General features: G+C 36.4%; 2 protein-coding genes across 5 annotated transcripts; both read left to right on the top strand.

The window, feature by feature from the left end:
* Positions 1-2,049: 2,049 nt before the first annotated feature.
* Positions 2,050-9,180, top strand: LOC121629555 (mucin-5AC-like). Of its 4 annotated transcripts, none has more exons than XM_041969188.1 (16): positions 2,050-2,166; positions 3,026-3,040; positions 3,839-3,985; positions 4,148-4,285; positions 4,659-4,805; positions 4,968-5,105; positions 5,478-5,624; positions 5,787-5,924; positions 6,117-6,149; positions 6,345-6,596; positions 6,687-6,914; positions 7,007-7,120; positions 7,388-7,519; positions 7,630-7,788; positions 8,350-8,501; positions 8,590-9,180. In XM_041969188.1, exons 1-16 carry the CDS (start codon positions 2,103-2,105, stop codon positions 8,659-8,661), a joined length of 2,076 nt encoding a protein of 691 aa, XP_041825122.1. In that variant the 5' UTR covers positions 2,050-2,102; the 3' UTR covers positions 8,662-9,180. The 4 variants fall into 4 exon arrangements, with proteins under 4 accessions (XP_041825122.1, XP_041825120.1, XP_041825123.1 ...); XM_041969186.1 differs by having other exon boundaries at positions 6,114-6,149; XM_041969189.1 differs by lacking the exon at positions 8,590-9,180 and having other exon boundaries at positions 6,114-6,149; positions 8,060-8,488.
* Positions 9,181-12,486: 3,306 nt separating this feature from the next.
* edf1 (endothelial differentiation-related factor 1) lies at positions 12,487-16,623 on the top strand. Its single transcript, XM_041970369.1, has 5 exons — positions 12,487-12,727; positions 14,347-14,398; positions 14,592-14,752; positions 15,855-15,948; positions 16,040-16,623. The coding sequence occupies exons 1-5, from the start codon at positions 12,650-12,652 to the stop codon at positions 16,099-16,101; spliced, it is 447 nt and encodes a 148-aa protein (XP_041826303.1). The 5' UTR covers positions 12,487-12,649; the 3' UTR covers positions 16,102-16,623.
* The last annotated feature ends 1,720 nt before the right edge of the window (positions 16,624-18,343 follow it).

The raw sequence follows: 18,343 nt of genomic DNA, 5'->3' as shown, positions 1-18,343 counted from the left end.
GATCACCTGGGACAAATGAACTGTAAAAAAATATTTCTTCTCTTTGTTTAAATGTATACACAAACACAAGACATTGGTTATAAAGTAACTTATAATTAAAACATCTTTCAGTTCACATGTCATTTAGAGAATGTTCTCCTGAACTTTTCAAGTTTGAAAAAAGACGTTTTAGAGTGATTCCACAGAGATTGCAAAGTATTTGCAGCAAAGTTTGGTTTCAAATTTGTTCCTCCAAAATGTTATGTTATGTAAATGTGGTGGCGGGGGTGAATTAAGTTTAATGTACACATATCTGGGACAGTTCCCCCCTCATTTGGAGATTTGATAACAGAGTTGAAGATTGTCCAAAATCTTCCAAAGGTGTTCAACTAGATTAAGATCTGGTGATTATGAACCCCTGAAATTTTTTTTATAATTATAAACATATTCAATTATCTCATTATACAGATGGGGTCAGTGTCCTCCTAGTTAAAACCATTCTTCCATCTAGAGAGTGTTAGATATTATTTTAATTTGTCTTGGAATGTATAACTTGCGTATGACCTTAATTAAAATATTTAGTTGCAGCTATTGTAAGTTGGGGAAAAAATTACACACACTTAACAAGAACGTTGTCTAAGCGTGGGTTAACATGTTGCTTTCTGCTTCTAAGTGAAGAAAAGGAGAAGATGACACCTAAAAATTAAAACTTGTATTAGGGGGAAATGGTCTGCAAGACGTGTCTGCTTTTGGCCGTACTTCTGTTTTTGAAGAAACAGGAAACCAGTACCTCAGATGGATCCAGCCGAGGGTGACAGCAGAAGATGCAGAAAATATCTGCCTTGCAACAGCTGATTAGTTAGTTATAGCGTCCAGTCACTGTTTAGTTTAGACAAGGTATAACTACTGGGTTCAGGGAAAGCAGCGGGGTTCTGATTTTGGCTATCAGAACTACTTCCTCTGTAACCAGAGAGGGTGAGATAGTCTAGGAACCCAGAATTCTGTGCACATTTCCAATTATTTGTAAAAATAAATATCTTAATTTGAGAGAAGCTGTTTGTTTTCACTGGCCAAAATCAACGAACACGCGTGGAAGGCAAACCTCAGGGACAAGATATTATTGTGGAACAGTACCTATACTAGTTAAGGAAGTGGGAAATTAGTACCTACTTGGTTAATACTGTGGGAAGAAGTACCTGGTCATTATTACCTGTGCATTTGAAGGTTTTCTTTAACAAGAGACATTATTAAACATGTGAAAAATCCCTTTAAAAGGGCCCAAACTATGCCAGCAAAATGCGTGAAAAGGCCCAACATTGTGAAGGTCAGCATTCAGGCTTTATATAGGTCTGTTGTTTTTCACAACACATCAGCTGGACCTGAAAAATAAACTGTAATTGCTTATCAGACCACAGTTTTTTCTTCCACATCTCTGTGGATTGACACAAGTCTGAGCTAAGAAACTGCGACTGATGCTCCTGCCATCTCTCTCAAAGTCGCTCTGCCTCTCACTTCCTCCACAAAAGCAGAATCAGCTGGTCCTGCTCGACACGTATACACGTTATTTAATCAGCTGCACCATGCTCAGGTGCAGCATTCACTGTGTTTCTCCGCTCATTTATTAAATTTTATTTTTATCACCTGACACAAAATGTTACTGAACCACTGTTTGTGCAGTGAATAGTTTTGACCACAAGATGGACTTATGGATGCATGGCTATGCACTGCTTGGAATGACAATGAAAATTACATCCTGTGCAACTTATGTACACACACAAGTGGTAATAATAATAATAATAATAATAATACATACACACATATATATATATATATATATATATATATATATATATATGTCTCTTGTTAAACACTGACTGGCAGTGCACTGAGATGATTTCATTACATTCGTATACTGTGGGTACAGCTGAGTAAATTCATGCACTGTCTGCAGTATACTGTTAAGTCAAGTTTCACAAGTTTTCTAATGATTTATATAAAAAAAAAAAAAAAAAAACAACTTCTTGTTATTTGTGGTTGGCATACCACTCTAAAGGAGGACGTATTTGTCAGTGCATGCTGTTTGTCTCTAACTTCATCGAAGATATTCGTCCTACCTCGTGGGTATGGCAGGCCTCTGTAGCCGCAGGCTCCTGCTGCTCTGGGCTGGAATCGCTGCTTTGGCTACTTGTAAGTAAAATCATTTAAAGTTGTTATTAGTTCTGAAATCAGATTATATTCAGAATGAGGTGCAGTAATTCTTAATTACTAATTGTTTTTAGTTTTTTGAGTTAGTGAAATTCTTAAATCTGCCCCACACCACTCACTCTTTTCACCAAAATATAATTCACAAACCTAACATTATTTATAGACTCAATAAGCAATTCGTCATTTTAATTTTTCTTTTATCTTTTTCTTTTACATATCTAAAGTAAATCAAATTGTGAGCTGGTCTCTTTTATGTGCAGATGCATTTTTCCGTATGGAGAACGTTACCATGAATAGTGGCTGTAAAGTTGCTGTGTTTATCGTCCATGACTTCTCCTGTTGATTGATTTTGAATATTTTTTGATGTAATAACACACACACTCACATACACAAAGCAGTTTGCAATTGCAAATTTAAATATTACATGAAGTTACTTTTTGTTTTGGGTGCTTTAAATTCTAAAATAATCATGGCCTCTCCTGAAGAATGTTGTACTAGTGGGAGTTATCAGACATGGACTTGCATGGACTTTTATATCAGAATAATAGGTGCAGTATACATATTTTACTAAACAATATTCAGAAATGTTCTTATTGGTTTGCCTGGTCTGAAGTCTTCATACATGAACCACTATCAAGACCAAACTAAATGTGTTCTACATCTGTGGAGTGGCTCTATGATTTTGCTTTCTGAAATAGCAAATGTGTTTTTTTTTTGTTTGTTTTTTGTCAAATTGTCATGATATCCAGGTTGCACAGCACTGCATTTATATATTTGATCCAATATACGGTTTTCTGAAAAGAAAAATAACTATTTTTTTTTCTCTCTCTTGTATTTTCAGGTGAAGGATACAAAAGTGAGTAATCATTACATCGATCTTCATATATTATAATATTATGTATGTAATGACACGTCCAGTAGCGCTTTAATGTATTATTCAGAAAAATACTTTTTTAAAATGTATCTAGGTAAAGCTAAAAATTGTAAAAAAAAATATATTATGTATATAATGAATCACCTCAGTGCTTATTTGTAATTACGCCTTCAGCAGCAGAGTCAGAGTCCTCTCCAGAATGTCAATCAGACGAACAAACACTGAAGAACACTTGTAAATTTAATCGGCTCTCATTTCACGGGGCAATCTCAATGAAGGTTTTAAATACAAAAATGACATAATAAAACCAAACTAAAATGCCAAAAACTAAAATACCAAAGCCTGCTTAAATACTCAGAAATGAGGGTGACTTAAAATGAAATGCTGCTTAATTCATTCATTTTTTTTAAATTTTCATTTCAACATAAGAAGTAATCCCAGTCTCTTTTCATGTGGAGCTTTAGTTTCTGTATAAAGTGGATATTTAACTGAAACTAATTTTCATCCTGATTATTTTACAACGGATTATTTTTACAAATCTGCAAGTAAATGCGCATCAAGCCTGGATAATGTGAAGTATAGATATAAATTGTACATGATAGACATCAGCTTGCTGAAGAAGAATCACACTGTGAAGTACTGACTACAAGATGTTTTCTTTATGAACATCAAGCCAGACACTGGTTACTCCCCTGAATTTGTTCAAACAGTGTAGATCTATAATCTCTTGTCTTTTTTTTTACTTTTTAAAAGATTATTTACTCTTTCTATGGAAAACAGATGAGTCAGCCACCTCACCTCTACGCACTCTGGCAACATCGATTGCCACAGCTTCAGATACCAAAGTTGTCCTCAATTATTCACTCACCTCGTCACCCCCCACCTCAAACACCTCATTTCAGTCAAACCTTTCAGCCACCATAACTGGTAATGTATTCAGTTTCAGACTCAAGTTTTATGAGGTATATTGGTGCTACATTTAGTATGATGGAAGTGTACAATGTTGGTTAAACCTGATATCAAGTAAAATAGATGGAAGGGAAGTTTTTCAACCTGCAGATCACCTCCAGTATGCTCTCTAACTTACAGTCATTCCTGCTTCAAACACCTCAAATCAGAGCTTACCCACACCCACCTCCTCTAGCACAAGTTCTGTCCCTCAGAACCAGAACCAGACCACTCCTCCAGTCATTCAGTCCAACACCACAATGGCAGCTCCCACCACAGGTTGGAATTTCCTCCATTATTTTATGGGATTGTGGTAAGAACGTACTATTAGTTTGAGTATAGATGATGGACATCAGCTCTGCTGAGGTACAAGCTGAGAACAGATCACTGGTATCCATGTTGAACAGGTGACGACTTCATCAAGATGAACACTGTTATTACTCCACTGGATTTAAAATTGTGTCCAGTATATGTTTATAACCTCTCTTTTTTTAAATGTGTGAGAAATGTAAAGTTTTGGAATGAGAAGTGGTCTGGCTAACAAGAAGAAAAGATTGTTTTATTGTTAAAGGGAAAGTTCTACATGTAAGATCTCCCAGTGCTGCAACAACTATGTACATATTTATTTGTTTACTCTTTCTATGTAATACAGATGAGTCAGCCACCTCACCTCTACGCACTCTGGCAACATCGATTGCCACAGCTTCATATACCAAAGTTGTCCTCAATTCTTCACTCACCTCGTCACCCCCCACCTCAAACACTTCATTTCAGTCAAACCTTTCAGCCATCATAACTGGTAATGTATTCAGTTTCAGACTCAAGTTTTGTGAGGTATATTGGTGCTACATTTAGTATGATGGAAGTGTACAATGTTGGTTAAACCTGATATCAAGTTAAATAGATGGAAGGGAAGTTTTTCAACCTGCAGATCACCTCCAGTATGCTCTCTAACTTACAGTCATTCCTGCTTCAAACACCTCAAATCAGAGCTTACCCACACCCACCTCCTCCAGGACAAGTTTTGTCCCTCAGAACCAGAACCAGACCACTCCTCCACTCATCCAGTCCAACACCACAATGGCAGATCCCACCACAGGTTGGAATTTCCTCCATTATTTTATGGGATTGTGGTAAGAACGTATCATTAGTTTGAGTATAGATGATGGACATCAGCTCTGCTGAGGCACAAGCTGAGAACAGATCACTGGTATCCATGTTGAACAGGTGACGACTTCATCAAGATGAACACTGTTATTACTCCACTGGATCTAAAATTATGTCCAGTACATGTTTATAACCTCTTTTTTTTAAATGTGTGAGAAATGTAAAGTTTTGGAATGAGAAGTGGTCTGGCTAACAAGAAGAAAAGATTGTTTTATTGTTAAAGGGAAAGTTCTACATGTAAGATCTCCCAGTGCTGCAACAACTATGTACATATTTATTTATTTACTCTTTCTATGTAATACAGATGAGTCAGCCACCTCACCTCTACGCACTGTGGCAACATCGATTGCCACAGCTTCATATACCAAAGTTGTCCTCAATTCTTCACTCACCTCGTCACCCCCCACCTCAAACACCTCATTTCAGTCAAACCTTTCAGCCATCATAACTGGTAATGTATTCAGTATCAGACTCAAGTTTTATGAGGTATATTGGTGCTACATTTAGTATGATGGAAGTGTACAACGTTGGTTAAATCTCATATCAAGTTAAATAGATGGAAGGGAAGTTTTTCAACCTGCAGATCACCTCCAGTATGCTCTCTAACTTACAGTCATTCCTGCTTCAAACACCTCAAATCAGAGCTTACCCACACCCACCTCCTCTAGCACAAGTTCTGTCCCTCAGAACCAGAACCAGACCACTCCTCCACTCATCCAGTCCAACACCACAGTGGCAGCTCCCACCACAGGTTGGAATTTCCTCCATTATTTTATGGGATGGTGATGCGAACATATCATTCAGATGAGTAGATGATGGACATTATTGTTGCTGAGGGACGAGCTGAGTAACCATCACATACTCGTAAGAGGGTTTTTAAAAAGTATTTAAGTAAATAATCAAGTTTTAATGTTTTTCTTTTGTACTTTAATCATTGAAGCAGGCACTCAAACAACTGCTGGACCATCTCCACAGTGTGAGTGTTAGTTTAAATATTATCTGTTTTATAAATGGTTGCAGTAAATGTGTCCATCCTGTGTTTTTTTATTTACAGTAAATGTACAAAATATTTTTTTATCTTCAGCTTTAATAAGAACAAACTTTCAGATTAGAAATTTAATCAGTAAATTTACTTTAACTGACTTAAAGATTTTGTTGATTTTCTGTGCAGGTTTTTACCAAGTTCAACACATCCCGGGTGGCTTCTTGATCAACATAACGAATTCTCCCGTTGGAAACTACATTATTACCATTACTGAAAACAACCAAACAGTGAAACAAGAAAATGTTTTTGTTTCCCATGAAAACGCAACACATGAAATCAAACATCTGAAGCCCTGTACTGAATATGAGCACAGCGTTGTCCATGCTGATAGAGGAATAACCTGCAACAGTGATGCAAATAAAGCTAAAACACAGTGGAGTGAGTACAAATACGTTTGTATTTTTATTCATTTTAATTGTTTACAAAGACTGTAAAAATATATAATATGTGCATTATTTGTGTTTTCAGTTGATGATATTAAAGAAATCAGCAACACTTCTGGATATGTTTGTTACCAAAGCCCCTGGAACCTCAATTTTTCAGTGTCACCATCAAAAAATCATCGATATGAGCAAAGAGAAGATGGAAAATTATGTTTCAAACTTGCTGATGAGGATTTTTGCTCAGATTTTAACATAAACTTCACTCCAGAAAACTGTAATGAGACCTTTCATCGCACCAGATACATTTCTGTTGGTATGTGAGAAAACAGATAAATAAAACAAAATTTATTTTAAAGTTCACATCCTTTAGATCTGATTTCATCAAGTTTTGTTTGTTAATTTCAGATTTCATTGATCCAAATGCCATCGTTCAGCGTGAACCCACAGGACTTCCTGCAAAAATAGAAACAAAGTTACCTTCAAACTGTAAAAACTTCATGGTGGATTACACCTGTTCAGGTACGTTAACAGATGACAAATAGATTTAACAGTAACTTTAGGAAAAGAAGAACATCAGAAAAAAAGTGGACACTTAGAAAATCTCATGCTAATGAATTATAAGCAGCCTGAAAAATACTTTGATGCTTAATAAGCATTATTTTCTATGTTCTCTCAGTTCAGTTTTGTTCTCTAAATCAGTTAACAAAATATTTTTGCTTTAAAGAACTCAGATACAAACTGAGAAACAATTAATGAGGAAATTATTTCATCTTTCTGTCTCCTCAGAAAGTGGAAAAGTTAATCAGTCCATAAATCTTTCTGATGTGGAGCCCTTTACAGACTACATCTGTACTGGTCTGATCCAGCACAACAATGTCTCCATAAAAACTCCACGTCTCCAGTTTCAGATCACGTGTGGTATGTTTATATTTACCTCAGTGAATTAATGATTTTATCATCACAGTCTGAAATGACAGGAGTCAGATGAACTGGATTAATTGTTACTGATGTCGGCTGTTTTCCAACAGATCTCACAATAACGGTCACAAAGCCTCATGGAACCAATACTTCCACTGAGCTGACATGGAAAACAAGCAGTAACAACTGTGAAGGTTTTCCCCAAAACTTTACGAGGTTTAGTTATACTCTTAACTGCCCTAAGTCCTCTGGTCCAGGACCATGCAAAAGTAATTGAAATGGTTTAGATTCACCGTATTTAAAGCTTTTATCTACATTTATTTTGGAGATAAAATGTGTAAATATTTATTAGAGATGTTAAAATGTGGGCATGTTGAATTTTAAGTGCACTTCTATCAAGTTTTTAAGTCTGTGGAAGCATTTTATTTGACCTAAAAATAAAAATAAAGATATGGGTCAAAACCTAGATGTTGTATTGAGTCAAATCTTGGTTTACATTATTACTCAAACACAAATCAGTAACAATAAGTTTTTCCTCAGAACTGATGTGAAGCAGTTTCCTCTACAGAGACAGATGTGAACAGATTCTCAGTCTGCATGTCATGTAGTAGACAGTACATAAGGACATTTTTACTATCAGGACCAGAACCAGCGGTCTACAGCAGATGTGACTCATGAGGATCTGATGGAAATGTTCTTGACGTGTAATTTCACAAACAATCCTGCTGATGTTTATTTCTGCAACTTTAACTTGAGATTTAGAGATTTTTTTTTCTGTGGTCATAAAATCTATCATAAAACAGTAAATATAAATGATGTTGTATTTAAAGGTATCAAACCTGATGGAGGAACATGTGAACTTACTGGACTGAGTCCTTACACTGATTACAAATGTGAAATCCAGCCCACCTACAACAACAGGAAAGTTTCCAAACCAGAGACATTTACCTGGAAAACTGAGCCTGCAACCTACACGCTGGAGGTTTTTACAATAATATTTTAGTTTGACAAGAACATTAAAACTTTAGACTAAATCCTGTGATTCCTAAAGAAACATTGTCTCTGTCTAGGTGGTTGCTTTCAATGCAGCGTTAAAGAGCAAACCTGCAACAAAACAAGTTCCCACTCGTTGTACGTACTGATCAAATGACGATCACAAAGTAAAAATAACTTCACCCTGATGCTGACTACAAAACTCAGTTTCTACTCACTGTCTTGAATCAACAAACCACTGCATTAATATTTCTCTGACTTTCATTTACAGACAATAACAAAGCTTTGATTGTTTTGTTGGTTTTTCTAACCATCATCATCATCATCATTTTTAGGCTGTGACCAAATGTTCAGCTGTTACCAGAAACAAATACTTAGAATTTCCTCTCTGTGGTTTTATTATTATATTCACTGACGCTGTAATATTGTAATGTGATATTTTCTGTTTGTTGTTGTTTACGTATTAAGTCCAACTTAATGCTCGACCTCCTGGATGGAGAAATTAATAAAGTTGCCGGTGAAGCAAAGCCTGACGGAGCTGCAGACCAAACCATCTTTTATTTTTCTGTTGAGCTACTGAATTTTTAATCATGTAGAAGATGTTTTTCTTTTATTGCTAACACATTGTTATAAGCAGTGATTTCCAATACTATGTTTAATTTTCCTCATTTTGCTCCATGTCAGAATTTTTATTGTTTTTGGAATAAAATCAATAGTAAATACAAAATAAACCACATATGACTATTGTATTGTTTCTCATGTCACATTTGGGAGGATGTTTTTTTCTTAAAAAGATTTAGCCCTGGTCAGAGTATTGGGCTGAAAAATATTTCATTTCATCAAAATATACTAGACCTGCATTTTGAGAATACAAGAAGTTTATCCCATAGTGCCCCTTACATGAGATTTTGCAGTGTGCCCTGTTGACAAAATTTTATTTACATTTAAATATTGTGGGTTTATCAACTTGGGTTCACATGCTACTATTTCCATCAAACGCATGCATACTGCCAGCTTGGAAATTCATTATTATGGCTATATGCATTTCCTTAACTGCTAGGTGATATATATATATATATATATCAAGCACTATTAAAAGACAGTTTACACTTTGAAATAACTTAATTGAAACCTTTGGTTGTAATGGACAGTTTTTGTTAGGCATTTTTATCCCATAAAACCACATTTGGAAACAACATTGTCCTTTGGTTTTATTCTGCGCACATCATAACATCTTGGCACAAAATAGTTAGTTGTGGATGAACTGGTTTACAAAATTAAATGAAACTGGTATTTATCTGTTGGCACTCAGTAAACTGTAGGATGACTTTGTTTGGAAGAACAGTGCCAGTTTCTGCAGGCATTGACTTTTGTTTGGACTTCTCAGATCAGGAAAGGTGTTCCCATTTCAAGATCAATTTAAAGGGTGATGTTGGAGGATAAAATCTTTAAAATGTGTCTTTATTCTTTTTTTTTATTTTATTTTCCTAGGCTACTGTGCCCAAACTTAATTTGTGGTTGGAAAGTCACTGTTTTACTTGAATTGAAAATTAAATGCATGAGCACAATGTTTATTTTATATATGATAATGCATCTTGAGAGGTTTTGCTTTGTGATTGGTGATATTTGTGTATGATTTACAGATGTTTATTTTATGTTGCCTTCTAATTAACGTCAAAATGATCCCTTGTTTGTCCGTTTATGTTTTTAATAATAAAATTTAATCTAATACCAGAACAGAACCGCACCTGTGAGAGCCCGTTAACGTGACGTCAGAAGTGTCATTCCGCACATTTTTGCAGGACAAAGAAGAGTCTGGGAGGAAAGAGGAAAAGGGGAAAACAGGCAAGTCTGACGAAGAAAGTTTTTCCTTCATGACCACGCTGTGAGCAAGCTGCGTCCTTTTCCGGCTTCAAGCGTTTTCAGTATCTTTTAGGTCAGATTGAAAAGGTAACTTCCGCTTTTGCTTAAGTTTTTGTCGCCAGCGTCAACCTTGCAGGCTGAGCGCACAAACGGGTCTCGGGAGTGCGTTTGCAGCTGTTTGTCTAACTGCACGCGCAAATAACATTAAAACATTTTAATAACCACTTTTGCAATGTCAGTCTGAGATGTACTGAGATATTTTTCTTACAGCCTGTATTCGCTCCAGATTTCAGTGAGCTAACATAATGCGCTTTCACACAGCGTGTAGTTGAAAAAAAGTTTACTGCACAGCAGGAAATATGGCCGCCATCTTACCTAAGTGTGTGTGTGTGTGTGTGTGTGTGTGTGTGTGTGTGTGTGTGTGTGTGTGTGTGTGAGAGAGAGAGAGAGAAAGAAAGTCAGTCAACTTTGCATTTTTAGCTTTTGCTTGTCATTGTTGCGAGTTAGTGCATAAATGGGAAAAAAAGAATATATATATATATATATATATATATATATATATATATATATATACATACATATAATGTGTATATATATATATATCTATATGTATATATATATGTGTGCTGTGTACTTGTTTGGTGGTGGGCATTATAAGCTTTTGCTTCTGCCTATATACCCTTTTCGGGCCCAAATGAGAGCCTATTACCAATATTATGCACAGTTCTTTATTCAGTAAGGTGTATGTACATTCTTGTACATTTGTGTACTACTTACAATAAACATACTTCTGGTGATTACTGAATTGGGAAATAAAAATATTACCAACATGTACTGAAAGCAGAATGGGGTGCGAAGTGTCAGAAACTAGGTCTGAAGTAGAAATGGTATTTATGGCTCTTTGAAGGGAGCCCGATCTGGAGGAGCCATTCCTTTAAAATAGCCATTCATATGACTGTTTTTATATACATTGTAACTGGTTAAATATCATTAGCTAATACAATTGTTTTATTTTGAAAGCAGGTCTGTGAATATCATCCTGGATGGCTAAAAAACGTGTAGCCAGGCCAGATGAAGGCCTAATGATGATGCAGGAGCTTGATGATCATCTAAAGGAGCAGATTGACAAGTTGGAGCATATCCGTCTTGCTGCTATGGAACTGAAGGACAAATTGTCTGGGGTATAGAAGTTAGAATCCTCTTCTGTTAAACAAAAAGTATTTGGCCAAAACTTTTTAAACTTAGCTTTACTGTTTCTTTTTTTTTTTTTTGGCATGATTTTTTTCTAATATAGAGCAACAATGACCTGACCCAGTCTATTGGTGACCACCTGGAATGGTTGAATCACTTGTCAGAGCGAGTGGAGACTCTTCACATGAACACGTCTGTTTTTGTTCAGGTAGTAAACAGAATTCTTCAACGGGTTGATTGTTTTAGTTTTTATATTTATTAACTCCACATATTTATTGCCAAAGGCTGCATGAAAATGTATTTATTTGGTTTTCATCTTTCTTCAAAGGTAGTCAACTATAGTTTAAGATTAAAATTGTATATACACTGAAAGCATAAACCATGTAAGGTGTATCAGTCTTTAAATGTTTTCAGATGAATCCAAAACCTCGCACATGGGCAACAGGTTCCAGGCATGGCTACCGTTGGGGACGTCTCCACCAGGCAGATGATGCCATGTCAGAGTTTGGCTGGTCCCCGATTCGTACTCGACGTAACAGCGATGCCGCCTCTGAAATGTCCTGTAATTGGTGACCATAAATCCTGTTCCATATGTGAGCTGATGATGCAAAAACTGTCTAACTCTGTTTGTATGTCATTGCTAAAGCTTTGACTTTTGTGAAATTATCTTGAGTGCAAAAATGTGGTTTATTAAATTAGTCATGACTGGATTTTAACTGATTTCTAAATTTTCTAAAAGATACAGCAAACTGTTATTTTCTAACAGTTAAGTAAGCAGCACCTTTCAGTTTCTGATGTAATGGGCTCTTTGAACGTGAAACCATCGTTTAGCAGTGTCACGTGGTGTGTTACTGAGTAAAGCCTATAGAGGGCGCTGCGGAAATTCTCCCATCATGTCACTGCTAAAAACACAGTTATAAATAAAGCTTTGGCAGAACGCGTGGGTGATCATTCTGGAAGGAGCTTACTAGCAGAAGCAGTACTACCTTCTGTGAAAGAAAAACAATAATATACTTAGTCGAAGTTTTTTTTTTTTTTGTATCGATAAAAAACATTACGGGTATTTAGTGAACCCCTAAAAACATGGCAGAAAGCGACTGGGATACGGTAACTGTCTTGAGGAAGAAGGGGCCCACAGCTGCCCAGGCCAAATCCAAGCAGGTCGGTATGAACACATGAATTCATTTGTATGATTTAAAATGAGCTGTACTTAACGCGGAGCTTTAAAATGAGCTGAAATCGAGCTTCACATTACAGCTTATCACTGAGTGAAAATTCAATGGTTACTGTATTTATAGTAATTGGTTTTGCTTGTTACGAGTCGAACTGTCGAGCAGACACGTCGTGGTTTATCATCACGGTTATGACCGTTTGAGTTAACCATTAGTACTAGAGCGAAGTTAGCTAACTAGCTAACTGAATCGATCGATTTAAATGGGTGTAAGAACATCTTTAGACTTGCAGGGTTGTTTGTTTTAGTAAATAGCTCGTAACTCAAACTTTTTTACGTGTTCGAGAAACCAAACAGCTGCGTTGACATAGGCAAATCGAATGTGTTTAGAATATCACCATGGCAATATCTCATAACCAGCTCAAACCAAGCTTGTGCAGACCCTGAATTGGGACACACCTAATGAATTATTATGCTATTCCTAGTTAGCAACCATGCTAACCAAAGTGGCCAACTGGTGGAGGTAGCATGCCGCGTCCAACAACACTATGGCACATATTTCTGTAACGGTTGTTACATGATGTTCAGGGAAACACAAACGTGTCTTATCATGACTGTATGTTAAGTTTTCCTGAAAGTGAAATCAACGAGTAAAGAAATAAAGTGCAAGTGTATGTACTTTTAAAATGATCATGATTAAAAACGAAAGACTTGCAAGTGATAAATACGAGATTCTACATCAGTTACTATTTTCAAGAAAAATTCTGTTTTAAAGGAAACTACATTTGGGTAATTTGCCTTTGGACAAGAATTTGCTCCGAAAACTATTAGAAATCTTATTATATTTCACTATAGTAGTTGCTACGCTAGTGATTGTGCAATTGATTCAGTTCTGCATATTTCAGTTCTTTAATTGTTATAGACCTTGTCATTTAAAGTTAATCAAAATATAGTCTGAATATTAGGAATGAAGCACGTCAAGCCCATGTCATCATGGCTGAAAAGAACAACAGTGTAAACGTGGTGAAATGGGAATAGTGATTGAAATGCACCATTATTCATTCTATCTATCTATCTATCTATCTATCTATCTATCTATCTATCTATCTATCTATCTATCTATGCATAATAATAGTGGTGAGAACAACTAATTATCAATTATCTGCACATTTTTACTTTTGCTTTAAATTTGGCTTTTCACATTTATATGAACCTTTTGAGCCCATGTTTAGTTATGACCATATGTTATTCTGTACAGTGAGCAAAGCTTTAAACATACTTTTTGTACTAAATTTAAAATGTGCTGTAGTAAGAGATGTGTATGGAAAACCTCTAAAAAAGCCTGTTTCAACAAAACTGAAACATTAGAGGCTTAGCATTTTGGAAAATATAAAAGCTTATTATTCAGGCAATAGTTGTGTCATGCTATCATTTTCTTTTACTGAGTCAATATGCTTACATAAGTAGATGAGTTACTTATTAACTACATGATAGGAAATGATAACAGAAAGCAGGGTAGGGTGTAAAATGAACCTGGTCATAATTATTTATGACCAGTGAGACTGAGATTTGTTTTGACGTTTTATGTGTACATGTTTGTGTTCTCCAGGCTGTCACTGCTGCTCAGAGACGTGGGGAGGATGTTGAGACAACCAAGAAATGTAAATTTATGCTTTTTAAGTAATAATTGAAAGACTATAGTTTCCTACTAAAACGTTACAGTATTTGATGCACTTCTTGGATTCCTCTCTGCACCACACAGCAAACCCTAGATGAGGCTGTGTTATAAATATGTTATTTGTGTGTCTGTCTGCCCTAATGATTCATAACTTTGACCTTCTGCTTGTTTTACAGGGTCTGCGGGGCAGAACAAACAGCATCTTGTGACAAAAAATACAGCCAAACTTGACAGAGAGACGGAGGAGCTTCACCATGAAAGGGTTACGCTAGAGGTGGGCAAGGTCATTCAACAAGGTAGACAGGCCAAAGGACTTACCCAGAAAGACTTAGCCACTGTGAGTATACACACTTTTTGTTATGGTTACATGCCTGGCATAGTGGAGGAAATGCTACAGGACCATTCCTCAGTCATATAAATGTAGTTACATTAGAGCCCAACCAACTGATTGGCTGACCGATTAAATTGGCAGATTATAGCCCTTTTCAAAACAATAATTGGCCGGATTTTTGCTGATTAATTTCTCATAAAACAGTAAATGCTGCCAAGTGTCTAGAGTTGTGCAGAATGATGTTGCACCGTTTGTCCACTATATGGAGCTCTGACTCCATTCTATCCTCAGTCCTGATCTACTGTTAGTAACTACAGCAGTAACAACAGGCAGGCAGCAGTACAGGGGTGGGCAGACTGGAGCTTAACGACTGGTACGTTTATAACAACTTTGTGAAATTAAGCATGACTTACCATATCTCGAGTTTCAGTTTAACTTAGTTTGCCATGTGTCATGATAGGGACCCGTGCTTTGTTGCGTCAGTCAAGCTTTTCATTTACGTTGCATTGCTACGGTTGTGCTAACCAAGCTTAAGTTACTCTCTGTCTGTAAAAGCAACCTATTGTGTATGTTGTTGTAGAGTAACATAAGTGCTATACTATTTGTGACCATTATATATTTAAAATGCAACTCTATTAAACATGACATGTTTTGACATCTGCGAAAAGTGTCTCTTAGGTTTATTTTGGTTCATATGAGTCATGACTTCATGGCAAAGGTAATGATAGTGGATAAATAAATGTGCATAAATATTGTTTTGCCAGTAACATCACTCATTATATTGCTTGTATAAAGCAAACAACTATGGCCTAAATTTAAAGATAAATTCACAAGTGCAACTGGTAACTATATTAATGCACACAATGCCAATTTAAAATAATACAATAGTTTATTTTTTTCGTACATATTTTTTTTATCGGTTATCAGATTTTTTATTTATTTATTTATTTTTTTCTGACAAATATCGTAAATTGACATTAACCTAAAAAGGTCTATATGGGTTGGGCTTTAGTAATCTTCTGCCAGCGTATCTATCTGAAATGTATCTTTTAGGTGGATTTGGGGCCCTGTGTTTAAACTTCTAACTAGTTGCAAACTTTTCCTACAGAAAGTTAATGAGAAGCCCCAAGTTATCGCTGACTATGAGGCTGGAAAAGCAATACCCAACAATCAGGTCATGGGCAAAATCGAGCGAGCAATTGGTGAGGATGTCTTTTTGCAAGAGTTTTATGAGATAAAATCAAATCTTTAGTATGTAACAGTTTTCGACTTTGCATGTTTATTTTCTGCCAGGCCTAAAGCTGCGTGGGAAGGATATTGGCCTACCCCTGGAAGCCAATCCCAAGAAGAAATGAACACAAAGCCTCGAAATCAGCCCTCCCCACCCTTGTATGAAACCTGACCCCTACCCCAACCCTTGTCCCTGTTAAGCCCCCTCCGTCCCTTTACCTTTACCTTACCTTACCTTACCTTACCTTACCTTACCTTACCTGGGCTGATCTCACCAGTGTCCTTACCTGAGGACCTGGTGCTCCCACTGCATTGCTGGCTGCGTACTAACAAGTCATCTGAAACACTCTGTTGATCACATTAACGAATGATTGAATGCTTTTTTTTTTTAGCATCTCAAACTTTAAGTTCAGTAAATTTCTTTTCACCTATGTCTGTTTAGGCTTTGGCATGATGAAATTCCACTTTTCTATAAATGAAAAGGTGATTTCTTCCTCATGATCAAACAAGTATGACTAACTTCTAACCTGAGCATGATTTTAAATCAGATGTGCTTGATTTTCAGACAGTGGGTGGATGTTATTAAAGTGAAATGTTTTAATGCTGTGCTTTGTTTTGATCTAAAAATAAAGTTTGGCAGTTCATGACATCTGTGCATGTTAATTCAGTGCTTTAGTTGAGGATTTAAAGCAAAACCAGTGACATTTATTTAAATGGTGTCTTAGTTTTTTTCCATGTTATTTACTTTTAAAGCTATCAATTGGTTAATTATCTGCTTGTGCTAGTACCAGTGTTAATTCCATCTTTGTGTTTCAAAAGCTATAGGATCATAAAACCTGAATGTAATAGCAATGTATAGCCACTAGATGTCAGAATATTATTGGAAATTAGAACAATTCTTTAAAATGACACATGGAAACCCTTGTTTAAAATCGTTTCCAAGGGGGAAAATTCAAAATTTCTACTAACTTATTTCATTTAGCCATATGTTAAATGTAAAACTGTTTTTGATCAGGCATCAAAGCTGTGACCATTAATTTTCTATTGTTACATTCTGTACCATTGGGTATTAATATAGGCACTGCATTTGCCAACAGTTAGGCTGCCTTCTGTTTTAATTAAAGATTCATGGACCTTATTGTTGCAGAATTATAAAGGCAGCATAGTAAGGGGAGTGTGAGTGGAACAAAACTACACATTCAAGGACTTACATGATGTCAGCTTATAGGCTGGCGGAAAGGGAAAGAGGGAAGCAGAAGAGGTCAAGTTTATTGATGAGGTCGTTCAGCCCCCAGCTACCTTTTGAAGTTAGTGTTGCTGTGGAAACGATGAAGGCAACAAGTCCTTTAGCTGCTCATTTGGAAACACCAGAAGGAAGCTGCAGCTGTGCATGTCACCCCCTTGTTTGGAAAAGATAGTCCACCGGATGCTACAAGTTTGGAAGAGTCTTTGTCTGATACTGCATTTCCTTAACGTTTTACAACCTTCAAAAACTGAGGAAGTGTTTTTGTTGGAGCCACATCATGTGAAACATCTGGAAACTGCCATAAAACACCCTTTCTTTTAAACATCACAACCTTCAGTACTACCTTCATCACTAACAATAACTTAACCATTTTGGTCGAGTTTTTGCAGTCTTCATACCACTGAAACACCCTCAGTTAAAGTCAACAAATGATCTGTGGATGACAGTTGACTGGTTTACTTGCCGTACTCATCCTCCTCAATCTGACTGCTGCTTTTAACACCATACTTCTCAGCTGTGTAGCATCTGTTAGTATAACACTCCACTTTCTTGGCTTGCATATTTCTCTGACTGCGCTCAGCTTGTCAGACTCATCTGCAGCAGAAGCTCAGCTTGGAGAACATCATCTCTACCCTTAAACAACTGCACTGATAAATAATAAAAATGGATTAGATTTATACGCCTGATATAGTGTGTTGCCCAAGGACCGAACAACAGATCAACTGGGGGAGCAAGATTCAAACCACCAGCCCTTCAGTAATTGGACAGCCTGCTCTGCCACCTCAGTTACTACAAAATCTTGCTCATTCATATCTTTCTGAACTTTCCCATCCTTACATTCCATCGTGAACTCACCAATCATCCTCTTTCCTGCTCTTCACTCCTTGTGCTCATATGTCCAAAATGTGGAAAAAGCCTTCAGTTGCAGAGCCCCTCACCTCAGGAATTCTCTTCCACCATCCATTCGTACCACTGAGTTTTTAGCTACTTTTAAGTAATCTCTTAAAACCCACCTGTTTGCACTAGCTTATGCTACATAACGCTTATCTAATTTATCAATATATTTTATTTTCACATGTTTTGGATGATTTCTTTACTTGCCTTCTTTTATGATCAACAAT

This window comes from Melanotaenia boesemani, chromosome 19 (assembly GCF_017639745.1).
Source record: "Melanotaenia boesemani isolate fMelBoe1 chromosome 19, fMelBoe1.pri, whole genome shotgun sequence".
In the NCBI taxonomy this organism is placed as follows: domain Eukaryota; kingdom Metazoa; phylum Chordata; class Actinopteri; order Atheriniformes; family Melanotaeniidae; genus Melanotaenia; species Melanotaenia boesemani.
Note: the sequence above shows the minus strand (reverse complement) of the source record. Positions and strands in the feature narration are given on the sequence as shown.

Coding starts and splice junctions, on each gene's coding strand:
- LOC121629555 (XM_041969186.1), top strand. CDS start 2,103: ATGGCAGGCCTCTGTAGCCGCAGGCTCCTGCTGCTCTGGGCTGGAATC. Junction 4,806..4,967: donor CCTTTCAGCCATCATAACTG/GTAATGTATTCA, acceptor TCTAACTTACAG/TCATTCCTGCTTCAAACACC. Junction 6,150..6,344: donor TGCTGGACCATCTCCACAGT/GTGAGTGTTAGT, acceptor TTTTCTGTGCAG/GTTTTTACCAAGTTCAACAC.
- edf1 (XM_041970369.1), top strand. CDS start 12,650: ATGGCAGAAAGCGACTGGGATACGGTAACTGTCTTGAGGAAGAAGGGG. Junction 14,399..14,591: donor TGTTGAGACAACCAAGAAAT/GTAAATTTATGC, acceptor CTTGTTTTACAG/GGTCTGCGGGGCAGAACAAA. Junction 14,753..15,854: donor CCCAGAAAGACTTAGCCACT/GTGAGTATACAC, acceptor CTTTTCCTACAG/AAAGTTAATGAGAAGCCCCA.